This window comes from Dendropsophus ebraccatus, chromosome 11 (genome assembly GCF_027789765.1).
Source record: "Dendropsophus ebraccatus isolate aDenEbr1 chromosome 11, aDenEbr1.pat, whole genome shotgun sequence".
In the NCBI taxonomy this organism is placed as follows: Eukaryota; Metazoa; Chordata; class Amphibia; order Anura; family Hylidae; genus Dendropsophus; species Dendropsophus ebraccatus.
The window spans coordinates 100,547,478-100,562,334 of record NC_091464.1 but is presented as its reverse complement, the minus strand read 5'-3'; the positions used below and the strand labels follow the sequence as shown (position 1 = coordinate 100,562,334).

Genomic DNA, 14,857 nt, shown 5'->3' with positions numbered 1-14,857 from the left:
AGGGGGGGGGGGGCGCGGTTAGCTTTGGCGGCTCTCTGGGGGGGGGTCTAGTGAGGGAAGCTCTCGGGGGGGGTAGTGAGGGAAGCTCTCGGGGGGGGGGGGGGGGGGGGGTAGTGAGGGAAGCTCTCGGGGGGGGGGGTAGTGAGGAAGCTCTCTAGGTGGGTGGGGGTAGTGAGGAAGCTCTCTGGGGGGTAGTGAGGGAAGCTCTCTGGGGGGTAGTGAGGGAAGCTCTCTGGGTGGGGGGGGGGGTAGTGAGGGAAGCTTTCGGGGGGTAGTGAGGGAAGCTTTCGGGGGGGTAGTGAGGGAAGCTTTCGGGGGGGTAGTGAGGGAAGCTTTCGGGGGGGTAGTTAGGGAAGCTTTCGGGGGGGGTAGTGAGGGAAGCTCTCGGGGGTGGGGGGGTAGTGAGGAAGCTCTCTGGGTGGGGGGGGTAGTGAGGAAGCTCTCTGGGTGGGGGGGTAGTGAGGAAGCTCTCTGGGTGGGGGGGGTAGTGAGGAAGCTCTCTGGGTGGGGGGGGGTAGTGAGGGAAGCTCTCGGGGGGGGTAGTGAGGGAAGCTCTCGGGGGGTAGTGAGGGAAGCTCTCGGAGGGGTAGTGAGGGAAGCTTCGGGGGTGGGGGGGTAGTGAGGGAAGCTCTCGGGGGGTAGTGAGGGAAGCTCTCGGGGGGGGTAGTGAGGGAAGCTCTCGGGGGGGTAGTGAGGGAAGCTTTCAGGGGGGGGGTTTTGAGGGAAGCTCTCGGGGGGTAGTGAGGGAAGCTCTCGGGGGGTAGTGAGGGAAGCTTTCAGGGGGGGGTTTTGAGGGAAGCTTTCAGGGGGGGGGTTTTGAGGGAAGCTCTCGGGGGGGTAGTGAGGGAAGCTCTCGGGGGGTAGTGAGGGAAGCTTTCGGGGGGGGGGTAGTGAGGGAAGCTCTCGGGGGGTAGTGAGGGAAGCTCTCGGGGGGTAGTGAGGGAAGCTCTCGGGGGGTAGTGAGGGAAGCTCTCGGGGGGTAGTAAGGGAAGCTCTCGGGGGGTAGTGAGGGAAGCTCTCGGGGGGTAGTGAGGGAAGCTCTCGGGGGGTAGTGAGGGAAGCTCTCGGGGGTGGGGGGGTAGTGAGGAAGCTCTCGGGGGTGGGGGGGTAGTGAGGAAGCTCTCGGGGGTGGGGGGGTAGTGAGGAAGCTCTCTGGGTGGGGGGGTAGTGAGGGAAGCTCTCTGGGGGGGGTAGTGGGGGAAGCTCTGGGGGGAGTAGTGAGGGAAGCTCTCGGGGGTGGGGGGGTATTGAGGGAAGCTCTCGGGGGGTAGTGAGGGAAGCTTTCGGGGGGTAGTGAGGGAAGCTCTCGGGGGGGTAGTGAGGGAAGCTCTCGCAGGGGTAGTGAGGGAAGCTCTCGGGGGGTAGTGAGGGAAGCTTTCGGGGGGGTAGTGAGGGAAGCTCTCGGGGGGTAGTGAGGGAAGCTCTCGGGGGGTAGTGAGGGAAGCTCTTGGGGGGTAGTGAGGGAAGCTCTCGGGGTGGGTAGTGAGGAAGCTCTCGGGGGGTAGTGAGGGAAGCTCTCGGGGGGTAGTGAGGGAAGCTCTCGGGGGGTAGTGAGGGAAGCTCTCGGGGGGTAGTGAGGGAAGCTCTCGGGGGTTAGTGAGGGAAGCTCTCGGGGGTTAGTGAGGGAAGCTCTCGGGGTGGGGGGTAGTGAGGAAGCTCTCTGGGGGGGGGGGGGTAGTGAGGAAGCTCTCTGGGGGGGGGGTAGTGAGGGAAGCTCTCGGGGGGGGGGGGTAGTGAGGGAAGCTCTCGGGGGGTAGTGAGGGAAGCTCTCGGGGGTGGGGGGGTATTGAGGGAAGCTCTCGGGGGGTAGTGAGGGAAGCTCTCGGGGGGGTAGTGAGGGAAGCTCTCGGGGGGGTAGTGAGGGAAGCTTTCGGGGGGGGGGTAGTGAGGGAAGCTCTCGGGGGGGGTAGTGAGGGAAGCTCTCGGAGGGGTAGTGAGGGAAGCTCTCGGGGGGGTAGTGAGGGAAGCTTTCGGGGGGGGGGGGTAGTGAGGGAAGCTCTCGGGGGGTAGTGAGGGAAGCTCTCGGGGGGTAGTGAGGGAAGCTCTCGGGGGGTAGTGAGGGAAGCTCTCGGGGGGTAGTGAGGGAAGCTCTCGGGGGGGGGGTAGTGAGGAAGCTCTCGGGGGGTAGTGAGGGAAGCTCTCGGGGGGTAGTGAGGGAAGCTCTCGGGGGGGGTAGTGAGGAAGCTCTCGGGGGGGTAGTGAGGAAGCTCTCTAGGTGGGTGGGGGGTAGTGAGGGAAGCTCTCTGGGTGGGGGGGGTAGTGAGGGAAGCTTTCGGGGGGGTAGTGAGGGAAGCTTTCGGGGGGGGGGGGGGTAGTGAGGGAAGCTCTCTGGGGGTGGGGGGGTAGTGAGGAAGCTCTCTGGGTGGGGGGGGTAGTGAGGGAAGCTCTCGGGGGGGTAGTGAGGGAAGCTCTCGGGGGGTAGTGAGGAAGCTCTCGGGGGGGGTAGTGAGGGAAGCTCTCGGAGGGGTAGTGAGGGAAGCTTTAGGGGGTGGGGGGGTAGTGAGGGAAGCTTTCGGGGGGGGGTAGTGAGGGAAGCTTTCGGGGGGGGGTAGTGAGGGAAGCTTTCGGGGGGGGGTAGTGAGGGAAGCTCTCGGGGGGGGGGTAGTGAGGGAAGCTCGGGGGGGGTAGTGAGGGAAGCTCTCGGGGGTGGGGGGGGTAGTGAGGGAAGCTCTCGGGGGGTAGTGAGGGAAGCTCTCGGGGGGGTAGTGAGGGAAGCTCTCGGGGGGGTAGTGAGGGAAGCTCTCGGGGGGTAGTGAGGGAAGCTCTCGGGGGGTAGTGAGGGAAGCTCTCGGGGGGATAGTGAGGGAAGCTCTCGGGGGGATAGTGAGGGAAGCTTTCGGGGGGGGGTAGTGAGGGAAGCTTTCTGGGGGGGGGGTAGTGAGGGAAGCTTTCGGGGGGGGTAGTGAGGGAAGCTCTCGGGGGGTAGTGAGGGAAGCTCTCGGGGGGTAGTGAGGGAAGCTCTCTGGGTGGGGGGGGTAGTGAGGAAGCTCTCTGAGTGGGGGGGTAGTGAGGGAAGCTCTCTGGGGGGGGGTAGTGAGGGAAGCTCTCGGGGGGGTAGTGAGGGAGGCTCTCGGGGGTGGGGGGGTAGTGAGGGAAGCTCTCGGGGGGGGTAGTGAGGGAAGCTCTCGGGGGGTAGTGAGGGAAGCTCTCGGGGGGGGTAGTGAGGGAAGCTCTCGGGGGGGGAGTGAGGGAAGCTCTCGGGGGGTAGTGAGGGAAGCTCTCGGGGGGTAGTGAGGGAAGCTCTCGGGGGGTAGTGAGGGAAGCTCTCGGGGGGTAGTGAGGGAAGCTCTCGGGGAGGGGGTAGTGAGGAAGCTCTCGGGGGGGGTAGTGAGGAAGCTCTCTAGGTGGGTGGGGGGTAGTGAGGGAAGCTCTCTGGGTGGGGGGGGTAGTGAGGGAAGCTCTCGGGGGGTAGTGAGGGAAGCTCTCGGGGGGTAGTGAGGGAAGCTTTCGGGGGGGGTAGTGAGGGAAGCTCTCTGGGGGTGGGGGGGTAGTGAGGAAGCTCTCTGGGTGGGGGGGGTAGTGAGGAAGCTCTCTGGGGGGTAGTGAGGAAGCTCTCTGGGGGGTAGTGAGGGAAGCTCTCTGGGGGGTAGTGAGGGAAGCTCTCTGGGTGGGGGGGGGGGGGTAGTGAGGGAAGCTTTCGGGGGGTAGTGAGGGAAGCTTTCGGGGGGGTAGTGAGGGAAGCTTTCGGGGGGGTAGTGAGGGAAGCTCTCGGGGGTAGTGAGGGAAGCTTTCAGGGGGGGTAGTGAGGGAAGCTCTCGGGGGTGGGGGGGTAGTGAGGAAGCTCTCTGGGTGGGGGGGGTAGTGAGGAAGCTCTCTGGGTGGGGGGGTAGTGAGGAAGCTCTCTGGGTGGGGGGGGTAGTGAGGAAGCTCTCTGGGTGGGGGGGGGTAGTGAGGGAAGCTCTCGGGGGGGGTAGTGAGGGAAGCTCTCGGGGGGTAGTGAGGGAAGCTCTCGGAGGGGTAGTGAGGGAAGCTTCGGGGGTGGGGGGGTAGTGAGGGAAGCTCTCGGAGGGGTAGTGAGGGAAGCTTCGGGGGTGGGGGGGTAGTGAGGGAAGCTCTCGGGGGGGTAGTGAGGGAAGCTCTCGGGGGGTAGTGAGGGAAGCTCTCGGGGGGTAGTGAGGGAAGCTCTCGGGGGGTAGTGAGGGAAGCTCTCGGGGGGTAGTGAGGGAAGCTCTCGGGGGGTAGTGAGGGAAGCTCTCGGGGGTGGGGGGGTAGTGAGGAAGCTCTCTGGGTGGGGGGGGGGGTAGTGAGGGAAGCTCTCTGGGGGGGGGGTAGTGAGGGAAGCTCTCGGGGGGGTAGTGAGGGAAGCTCTCGGGGGTGGGGGGGGTAGTGAGGGAAGCTCTCGGGGGGTAGTGAGGGAAGCTCTCGGGGGGTAGTGAGGGAAGCTTTCAGGGGGGTAGTGAGGGAAGCTCTCGGGGGGGGGGTAGGGAGGGAAGCTCTGGGGGAGGGGTAGCGAGGGCAGCTTGCGGGGGGGTAGCGAGGGAAGCTTTCGAGGGGTAGCGAGGGCAGCTCTCGGGGGGGGGGCAGCGAGGGCAGCTCTGGGGGGGAGGGGTTGCGAGGGTAGCCCTCTCGGGGCGGGGGGGGTAGCGAGGGAAGCTTTCGAGGGGTAGCGAGGGCAGCTCTCGGGGGGGCAGCGAGGGCAGCTCGTGGGGGGGGGGGTAGCGAGGGCAGCTCGTGGGGGGGGATAGCGAGGGGTATGTCGCTTACAGGCCACATCTTACACTCGTCTCCTTCCATCAGGTCTCGGTGGACTGCCCATGGTCTATCTATTCCACCATTATCAGCCTGACGTTCCGTCTTCCTCTGAGGGCGCAGCACACGCTTCTCTCCTCAGGAACCAGGTGATGGGCTCTGGGTGTAGCCATATTTGGCAGTGGCCGCTCCTCGTGGTGTATTATACTGTTATATCGTTCTGTCTTCTCTCCAGGAAGTACATCCAGGTGTGTGTGGAGAACACATGTGACTTTAGTTTCCAGCTGTCAGACAGCAGCCTGAGCTCCGGCCGAGACCTCCAGCTCCACCCTCTGCACTCGGCCCACAGCCAGGTATCACTCTCTCTCCCCCTCTTTCCCCATCTCTATCTCCTCCTCCTCTATCTCTGTCTCCACCTCTCTCTCTGTCTCTCTCTGTCTCTCTCTGTCTCTCTCTGTCTCTCTCTCTCTCTCTGTCTCCACCTCTCTCTCTGTCTCTCTCTCTCTCTCTCTGGTTCCCGGTGGTCTCACCCTTGGCTGTGTTCCCTGTAGGCCCTCCAGAGTCAGCCTGTTCTACGTGTGATCTCTTTCTCTCTCTCTCTCTCTCTCTCTCTCTCTCTCTCTCTCTCTCTCCCTCCCCACCTCTCTCTCTGTCTCTCTCTCTCTTTCTGTCTGTCTCTCTCTCTCTCTCTGGTTCCCGGTGGTCTCACCCTCGGCTGTGTTCCCTGTAGGCCCTCCAGAGTCAGCAGTGCCTGTTCTACGTGTGATCTCTCTCTCTCTCTCTCTCTCTCCCTCCCTCCCCACCTCTCTCTCTTTCTGTCTGTCTCTCTCTGTCTCCCTCCCCACCTCTCTCTCTGTCTCTCTCTCTCTTTCTGTCTGTCTCTCTCTCTCTCTCTGGTTCCCGGTGGTCTCACCCTTGGCTGTGTTCCCTGTAGGCCCTCCAGAGTCAGCAGTGCCTGTTCTACGTGTGGGAGGTGACGTGGCGCCAGGGTTTGCCCCCCTCGCTGCCCTGCAGCTTCTCGGTTAGCTTCTTCCCGTTGCCTCTCCCGGACTCCTGCGCCCATCTCCAGCCTTTTACCTACTTCTTCCACTTGGAGCACTTTTATGTAAGTAGCAGACATCATGTGTTGGACACGGGCAGGTAGTATGGGCACCATGATATACCATGGCTGTAACTCCTCCGTATTCCACCCCATCAGACGCTATACACTGTACGTGCTGAGATCTCACCCCCGGCAGAGTCCGAGTTTTGTAAGATGGGGTCACTTTGTTCACTGGACGTCTGCATCACCCGACTGTGTGACCCCATGGAGACAGACAAAGAGGAGACGCTGACAGACTGTGAGGGCTACACCAGCACTCAGCTATTCTACCAGGGTGAGGATAGTGAGAGATGTGGAGGAGTCTTGGGGTCCTCTGAGGTCCTGACGGGGAGGAGCAGGTGGGGGAGGGTCCTCTGAGGTCCTGGCGGGGAGGAGCAGGTGGGGGAGGGTCCTCTGAGGTCCTGGCGGGGAGGAGCAGGTGGGGGAGGGTCCTCTGAGGTCCTGGCGGTGAGGAGCAGGTGGGGAGGGTCCTCTGAGGTCCTGGCGGGGAGGAGCAGGTGGGGAGGGTCCTCTGAGGTCCTGGTGGTGAGGAGCAGGTGAGGGAGGGTCCTCAGAGGTCCTGGTGGTGAGGAGCAGGGGCGGGAGGGTCCTCAGAGGTCCTGGTGGTGAGGAGAAGGTGGGGAAGTGTCCTCCGAGGTCCTGGTGGTGAGGAGCAGGTGGGGGAGGGTCATCTGAGGTCCTGGCGGGGAGGAGCAGGTGGGGGAGGGTCCTCTGAGGTCCTTGCGGGGAGGAGCAGGTGGGGAGGGTCCTCTGAGGTCCTGGCAAGGAGGAGCAGGTGGGGCAGTGTGCTCTGAGGTCCTGGCGGGGAGGAGCAGGTGGGGAGGGTCCTCCTGAGGTCCTGGTGGTGAGGAGCAGGAGGGGGGGGGGGTCCTCTGAGGTCCTGGTGGTGAGGAGCATGTGAGCGAGGGCCCTCTGAGGTCCTGGCAAGGAGGAGCAGGTGGGGCAGTGTGCTCTGAGGTCCTGGCGGTGAGGAGCAGGTGAGGGAGTGTACTCTGAGGTCCTGGCGGTGAGGAGCAGGTGGGGAGGGTACTCTGAGGTCCTGGTGGTGAGGAGGGTACTCTGAGGTCCTGGCGGTGAGGAGCAGGTGAAGGAGGGTCCTCTGAGGTCCTGGCGGTGAGGAGCAGGTGGGGGAGGGTCCTCTGAGGTCCTGGCGGTGAGGAGCAGGTGAGGGAGTGTCCTCTGAGGTCCTGGCGGGGAGGAGCAGGTGGGGGAGGGTCCTCCGAGGTCCTGGCGGGGAGGAGCAGGTGAGGGAGGGTCCTCTGAGGTCCTGGCGGTGAGGAGCAGGTGAGGGAGGGTCCTCCGAGGTCCTGGTGGTGAGGAGCAGGGGCGGGAGGGTCCTCCGAGGTCCTGGTGGTGAGGAGAAGGTGGGGAAGTGTCCTCCGAGGTCCTGGTGGTGAGGAGCAGGTGGGGGAGGGTCCTCTGAGGTCCTGGCGGGGAGGAGCAGGTGGGGGAGGGTCCTCTGAGGTCCTTGCGGGGAGGAGCAGGTGGGGAGGGTCCTCTGAGGTCCTGGCGGGGAGGAGCAGGTGGGGAGGGTCCTCTGAGGTCCTGGCGGGGAGGAGCAGGTGGGGGAGTGTCCTCTGAGGTCCTGGCGGTGAGGACAGTGAGAGATGTGGAGGAGTCTTGGGGTCCTCTGAGGTCCTGGTGGTGAGGAGCAGGGGCGGGAGGGTCCTCCGAGGTCCTGGTGGTGAGGAGCAGGTGGGGGAGGGTCATCTGAGGTCCTGGTGGTGAGGACAGTGAGAGATGTGGAGGAGTCTTGGGGTCCTCTGAGGTCCTGGCGAGGAGGAGCAGGTGGGGGAGGGTCCTCTGAGGTCCTGGCGGGGAGGAGCAGGTGGGGGAGGGTCCTCTGAGTTCCTGGGGAGGAAGAGCAGGTGGAGGAGGATCCTCTGAGGTGTTGGCAGGGAGGAGCAGGAGGGGGGGGGGGTCCTCTGAGGTCCTGGCAGGGAGGAGCAGGAGGGGGGGGGGGTCCTCTGAGGTGTTGGCAGGGAGGAGCAGGAGGGGGGGGGGGTCCTCTGAGGTGTTGGCAAGGAGGAGCAGGAGGGGGGAGTGTCCTCTGAGGTCCTGGCAGGGAGGAGCAGGTGAGGGAGGGTACTCTGAGGTTCTGGTGGTGAGGAGCAGGTGGGGGAGGTTCCTCTGAGGTCCTGGCGGGGAGGAGCAGGTGGGGGAGGTTCCTCTGAGGTCCTGGCGGGGAGGAGCAGGTGGGGGAGGTTCCTCTGAGGTCCTGGTGGGGAGGAGCAGGTGGGGGAGGGTACTCTGGGGTCCTGGTGGTGAGGAGCAGGTGGGGGAGGGTACTCTGAGGTCCTGGTGGTGAGGAGCAGGTGGGGGAGGTTCCTCTGAGGTCCTGGCGGGGAGGAGCAGGTGGGGGAGGTTCCTCTGAGGTCCTGGTGGTGAGGAGCGGTTGGGTCCAGTGATGTTGTTTACGATCTCGGTTTGCAGTGGTTGACGGTGGTAGTAACTGGGCGGTGTGTGGCCGGAGCTCTGGAGTGGTCCTGATGCCGGTTAAACACGGTGCATGCCATACAGTGCGGATGGAAGTGATGCCTCTCTTTGCTGGATTTCTGCCCTACCCTGATGTGCAGCTGTTCCGGTACCTGCCCCATCACTCACACTCGCAGCAGGTGGATGCCGGTGAGTTGTCAGCTCCGTTGGGGGAGAGTCTGATTTCCACTGTCATATATACCAATTGATGATAACCATTGTGCCTGGCTGCCATCATGGCAACACTGGTTCCTGCTTGTTCTAGATCGGCTTTAGTGAGTGATGTGCAGGAAAAAGATGACAGGTTTATGGGTCAGTATGGACTCTCTGGTGCCCAGTGTTACCTGGAGTCTCCTGGATGGGCCGGGGTGGATGCTCAGGTGCCCAGTGTTACCCGGAGTCTCCAGGATGGGCCGGGGTGGACGCTCAGGTGCCCAGTGTTACCCGGAGTCTCCAGGATGGGCCGGGGTGGACGCTCAGGTGCCCAGTGTTACCTGGAGTCTCCAGGATGGGCCGGGGTGGACGCTCAGGTGCCCAGTGTTACCTGGAGTCTCCAGGATGGGCCGGGGTGGACGCTCAGGTGCCCAGTGTTACCTGGAGTCTCCAGGATGGGCCGGGGTGGATGCTCAGGTGCCCAGTGTTACCCGGAGTCTCCTGGATGGGCCGGGGTGGATGCTCAGGTGCCCAGTGTTACCCGGAGTCTCCAGGATGGGCCGGGGTGGACGCTCAGGTGCCCAATGTTACCCGGAGTCTCCTGGATGGGCCGGGGTGGATGCTTCTGTGCCCAATGTTACCCGGAGTCTCCTGGATGGGCCGGGGTGGATGCTCAGGTGCCCAGTGTTACCCGGAGTCTCCTGGATGGGCCGGGGTGGATGCTCAGGTGCCCAGTGTTACCCGGAGTCTCCTGGATGGGCCGGGGTGGATGCTCAGGTGCCCAGTGTTACCCGGAGTCTCCTGGATGGGCCGGGGTGGACGCTCAGGTGCCCAGTGTTACCCGGAGTCTCCTGGATGGGCCGGGGTGGATGCTCAGGTGCCCAGTGTTACCCGGAGTCTCCAGGATGGGCCGGGGTGGACGCTCAGGTGCCCAATGTTACCCGGAGTCTCCTGGATGGGCCGGAGTGGATGCTCAGGTGCCCAGTGTTACCCGGAGTCTCCAGGATGGGCCGGGGTGGACGCTCAGGTGCCCAATGTTACCCGGAGTCTCCAGGATGGGCCGGGGTGAACGCTTCTGTGCCCAATGTTACCCGGAGTCTCCTGGATGGGCCGGGGTGGACGCTTCTGTGCCCAATGTTACCCGGAGTCTCCTGGATGGGCCGGGGTGGATGCTCAGGTGCCCAGTGTTACCCGGAGTCTCCAGGATGGGCCGGGGTGGACGCTCAGGTGCCCAATGTTACCCGGAGTCTCCAGGATGGGCCGGGGTGGACGCTTCTGTGCCCAATGTTACCCGGAGTCTCCTGGATGGGCCGGGGTGGACGCTTCTGTGCCCAATGTTACCCGGAGTCTCCTGGATGGGCCGGGGTGGATGCTCAGGTGCCCAGTGTTACCCGGAGTCTCCTGGATGGGCCGGGGTGGACTTCATAACTGAGGTAATTCCAGATATGTCCCCATATATAGCAGCGTAGATGGTACTGGCTGCGTTCACCACATTAGGAGTTAGGACATCTGCTCTGACCTCTAGTGATCCAAGAGAAAGCCGGCAGTCGTGTAGCAGGTCCCCCTGGCAGTCGTGTAGCAGGTCCCCCTGGCAGTCGTGTAGCAGGTCCCCCTGGCAGTCGTGTAGCAGGTCCCCCTGGCAGTCGTGTAGCAGGTCCCCCTGGCAGCCGTGTAGCAGGTCCCCCTGGCAGCCGTGTAGCAGGTCCCCCTGGCAGCCGTGTAGCAGGTCCCCCTGGCAGCCGTGTAGCAGGTCCCCCTGGCAGCCGTGTAGCAGGTCCCCCTGGCAGCCGTGTAGCAGGTCCCCCTGGCAGCCGTGTAGCAGGTCCCCCTGGCAGCCGTGTAGCAGGTCCCCCTGGCAGCCGTGTAGCAGGTCCCCCTGGCAGCCGTGTAGCAGGTCCCCCTGGCAGCCGTGTAGCAGGTCCCCCTGGCAGCCGTGTAGCAGGTCCCCCTGGCAGCCGTGTAGCAGGTCCCCCTGGCAGCCGTGTAGCAGGTCCCCCTGGCAGCCGTGTAGCAGGTCCCCCTGGCAGCCGTGTAGCAGGTCCCCCTGGCAGCCGTGTAGCAGGTCCCCCTGGCAGCCGTGTAGCAGGTCCCCCTGGCAGCCGTGTAGCAGGTCCCCCTGGCAGCCGTGTAGCAGGTCCCCCTGGCAGTGCTTGTCTGTGTCCATTGCTACTCACGGCCTATTGTTCTGTGTTTCTAACAGACAGCTGGATTGAGAATGACTCTGTGTCCATGGAGGATCCGTGTGAGGCCCCTAGTGGACGCTCCCAGAGCACTTCATTGTCTCCAGGTCCCCTGGGCGCCACGTCAGAGCAGAAAGGACTCCCAATGCCGAGACTACAACCTTTCCACGCTGGACAAGTCAGCAACAACAGCGCCGGGCAGCAAATTCTGGTTATTCCAAGCATGGACGACCATGTACTGGAGGTCAATGTCACATGACACAGTGCCTGGCCCAGAAGCCACTAGTGTATTATATGTATAGCGGGTCCGGGGCCTGGACTGAGGCTCCATATCACTTTTCATGACGCCTGGATGAATTGGAAGCTCTGGATGACCGATCATAGTGCAATATTGTGTTACAGCCAGGACGCCAGCAGAATGCTGGGTGTATATACAGGGGCGGGGGGGGGCAGAATGCTGGGTGTATATACAGGGGTGGGGGGGCAGAATGGCGGGTGTATATACAAGGGCAGGGGGCAGAATGGCGGGTGTATATACAGGGGCGGGGGGGGCAGAATGGCGGGTGTATATACAAGGGCAGGGGGCAGAATGGCGGGTGTATATACAGGGGCGGGGGGGGCAGAATGGCGGGTGTATATACAAGGGCAGGGGGCACACTGAGGGTATTGCATGTTAGACTTGCTGCACCTTCAACAGCAGTGACCTCAATGTGCGGCAGGTGTGGTGGTGCAGGGGCCGGAGCATCACAGATTGTTCCCATCACTGTAGCAGGACCCCCCCCCCCCCCCCCCCCCCCCCCCGCAAAAAAAATCATACGTCACATGGTATCACTGGTTACTGCCATGTGCAATGTCCGTGTCTATAGTATGATGGTTCTCATTATAATGTTACATAGTAGTATCAGCCAGCTCTCCAGTCACTGGTCAGTATGACGTCCGTATGTCATGTAGTATCGGCCAGCTCTCCAGTCACTGGTCAGTATGACGTCCGTATGTCATGTAGTATCGGCCAGCTCTCCAGTCACTGGTCAGTATGACGTCCGTATGTCATGTAGTATCGGCCAGCTCTCCAGTCACTGGTCAGTATGACGTCCGTATGTCATGTAGTATCGGCCAGCTCTCCAGTCACTGGTCAGTATGACGTCCGTATGTCATGTAGTATCGGCCAGCTCTCCAGTCACTGGTCAGTATGACGTCCGTATGTCATGTAGTATCGGCCAGCTCTCCAGTCACTGGTCAGTATGACGTCCGTATGTCATGTAGTATCGGCCAGCTCTCCAGTCACTGGTCAGTATGACGTCCGTATGTCATGTAGTATCGGCCAGCTCTCCAGTCACTGGTCAGTATGACGTCCGTATGTCATGTAGTATCGGCCAGCTCTCCAGTCACTGGTCAGTATGACGTCCGTATGTCATGTAGTATCGGCCAGCTCTCCAGTCACTGGTCAGTATGACGTCCGTATGTCATGTAGTATCGGCCAGCTCTCCAGTCACTGGTCAGTATGACGTCCGTATGTCATGTAGTATCGGCCAGCTCTCCAGTCACTGGTCAGTATGACGTCCGTATGTCATGTAGTATCGGCCAGCTCTCCAGTCACTGGTCAGTATGACGTCCGTATGTCATGTAGTATCGGCCAGCTCTCCAGTCACTGGTCAGTATGACGTCCGTATGTCATGTAGTATCGGCCAGCTCTCCAGTCACTGGTCAGTATGACGTCCGTATGTCATGTAGTATCGGCCAGCTCTCCAGTCACTGGTCAGTATGACGTCCGTATGTCATGTAGTATCGGCCAGCTCTCCAGTCACTGGTCAGTATGACGTCCGTATGTCATGTAGTATCGGCCAGCTCTCCAGTCACTGGTCAGTATGACGTCCGTATGTCATGTAGTATCGGCCAGCTCTCCAGTCACTGGTCAGTATGACGTCCGTATGTCATGTAGTATCGGCCAGCTCTCCAGTCACTGGTCAGTATGACGTCCGTATGTCATGTAGTATCGGCCAGCTCTCCAGTCACTGGTCAGTATGACGTCCGTATGTCATGTAGTATCGGCCAGCTCTCCAGTCACTGGTCAGTATGACGTCCCTATGTCATGTAGTATCGGCCAGCTCTCCAGTCACTGGTCAGTATGACGTCCCTATGTCATGTAGTATCGGCCAGCTCTCCAGTCACTGGTCAGTATGACGTCCGTATGTCATGTAGTATCGGCCAGCTCTCCAGTCACTGGTCAGTATGACGTCCGTATGTCATGTAGTATCGGCCAGCTCTCCAGTCAATGGTCAGTATGACGTCCGTATGTCATGTAGTATCAGCCAGCTCTCCAGTCAATGGTCAGTATGACGTCCGTATGTCATGTAGTATCAGCCAGCTCTCCAGTCACTGGTCAGTATGACGTCCGTATGTCATGTAGTATCAGCCAGCTCTCCAGTCAATGGTCAGTATGACGTCCGTATGTCATGTAGTATCAGCCAGCTCTCCAGTCAATGGTCAGTATGACGTCCGTATGTCATGTAGTTTGAGAATGCTGCATTCACTAGTTAGATCTGCTCTGGCTCCTGCACGCGCACTACTATCCCCTGTCTGGAATCTTCCATGCTGCTAAAGATTTGTCTTCTGTCCCAGCCTATTATGAACCCCCATGGGATGGAATGATATAAAGCGTCTCTACCAGACAGTGCTCCATTCAGCGTAGTCGTCTTGCCCCATGACTGCGGCAGCCATTATGGTGGGGGGCCTGTCTGGTAAATGTGCACAGCTGTTGCCGTATTACGGGATTTTTAGGGTGACAGCACTATTTATTTTTGGTATATTATACAGTACCTCTACAATAAGGTGGAAGCTTGTATTAAGAGTACCCAGAAATACATGTGTTTTACCACAGTGCAGTCTGTTCATTGCTGCTGGACACGTGGGGGTGGGCCAAGGTCCTAGAGCTAAAATAAGGAAAGATGCATCTTGGTAATGAAGGTATCCGGTCCCACGGAACATGGCGGCTTGTTGTGTTTGGAGCCCCACACACTGGTCCATTATGGTGATTCCACTTTTTCTTATAATCCAGTGGCAATGATCAGACAAAGGTGTTGTCAGCAGCAATTCAGGTTCCAGAATGCTGATAGTGTTATATACACATTGTAAATGTTACAGCCCATAATAGAATTTCTAGTGTTAGGGGGAGTCTTTACAGAAGCTTGTTAGATTTGGAGGAGGGTTCTCCTCTACTGCCAGGGGTTGACTCTGGAAACTCCCGTCTAGCTCAGTACACACTGAATACACTAAAATCAATAAACTCACAGAGAGAAGTACCATAGAACCAAGACCCAATTTAATATTTGGAGGGGAACAATCAATATTGGGTCAGTATGGCTGACTATAGGGTATAGGTAATTGGTAATGGTAAACTCTATATAGCGTAAATCCAAGAGCAGCCATACAAAACTCTTCCCCCTTAAAGTGAAACACCTCAACAGCAGATACATTTTCTGGTAGTGACTTCTAGAAAATCTAGAGGTGACTGCACACCTTTTCCCAACCTGCCAGCACATGCATGCACACTGTAACTATATGCAGTTAGCAATAGTCTGATAAGTCTAAATTTAGATGTTGACCCGTCTCTATGGAGAAAAGTCAAATACCCAGGATGGATGGTTTTTTAATATATCTAGAGCTGTAACCTGCAGTATTACCAACTCGTCACTTATAAATCACAGACACAGATAAGACAATGTATCATGATTATAAGCCTGGATAATAATGGCCCAAGTTTTATTATGGTAATCACATTTTATAGACAGAATATGGGGCGGTACTACACATGCGTAGTGTATTCATAAGAAATGTAAACATTTACTACAGGCGGGGTTCCAAGTCACAAGACACATACATGTCACACTCTGATAGGCCAGTCCATATATGGTCAGTAGCTTCCTGTACTGCGCAGTCAGGCTGGCACATCTTATTCTCCATAAATTGTTTATAGATTTCTGTCTCTCTTCTCCTTGGGTATTGTGACTATAAATGATAACTTTCCAGGAGCTCTTCTCAGTGACGTGCTTCCAGCATTCCTCTTCTTCATCCAGAACATCTCTCTGTCACCCTCTGATCACGCTCCAGTCTCTTCAGAGGGCAGTATATATAGGTGTAGTCATATAGGTACGGTGCAAGTAGGTAAAATCACATCACCTGGCCTTATCAAGTCCAGGCTGCAGCCATACAATGTCTTTAGGTTGGATCCCTGTGGCTGTGCATTTTGGTGCACCTAATG

The 14,857-nt window shown here is 59.9% G+C and overlaps 1 protein-coding gene across 1 annotated transcript in view; it reads left to right on the top strand.

Moving 5' to 3' along the window:
- TRAPPC10 (trafficking protein particle complex subunit 10) overlaps positions 1 to 11,038 on the top strand; it is a 53,117-nt gene extending 42,079 nt beyond the window's left edge. Inside the window, exons 15-20 of the mRNA XM_069944770.1 lie at positions 4,738 to 4,838; positions 4,925 to 5,042; positions 5,624 to 5,794; positions 5,888 to 6,065; positions 8,225 to 8,416; positions 10,620 to 11,038. Of these exons, the coding sequence (XP_069800871.1) occupies positions 4,738 to 4,838; positions 4,925 to 5,042; positions 5,624 to 5,794; positions 5,888 to 6,065; positions 8,225 to 8,416; positions 10,620 to 10,858 (999 nt within the window). The 3' untranslated portion in view covers positions 10,859 to 11,038. The remainder of the gene's footprint in view (positions 1 to 4,737; positions 4,839 to 4,924; positions 5,043 to 5,623; positions 5,795 to 5,887; positions 6,066 to 8,224; positions 8,417 to 10,619) is intronic.
- Positions 11,039 to 14,857: the final 3,819 nt, after the last annotated feature.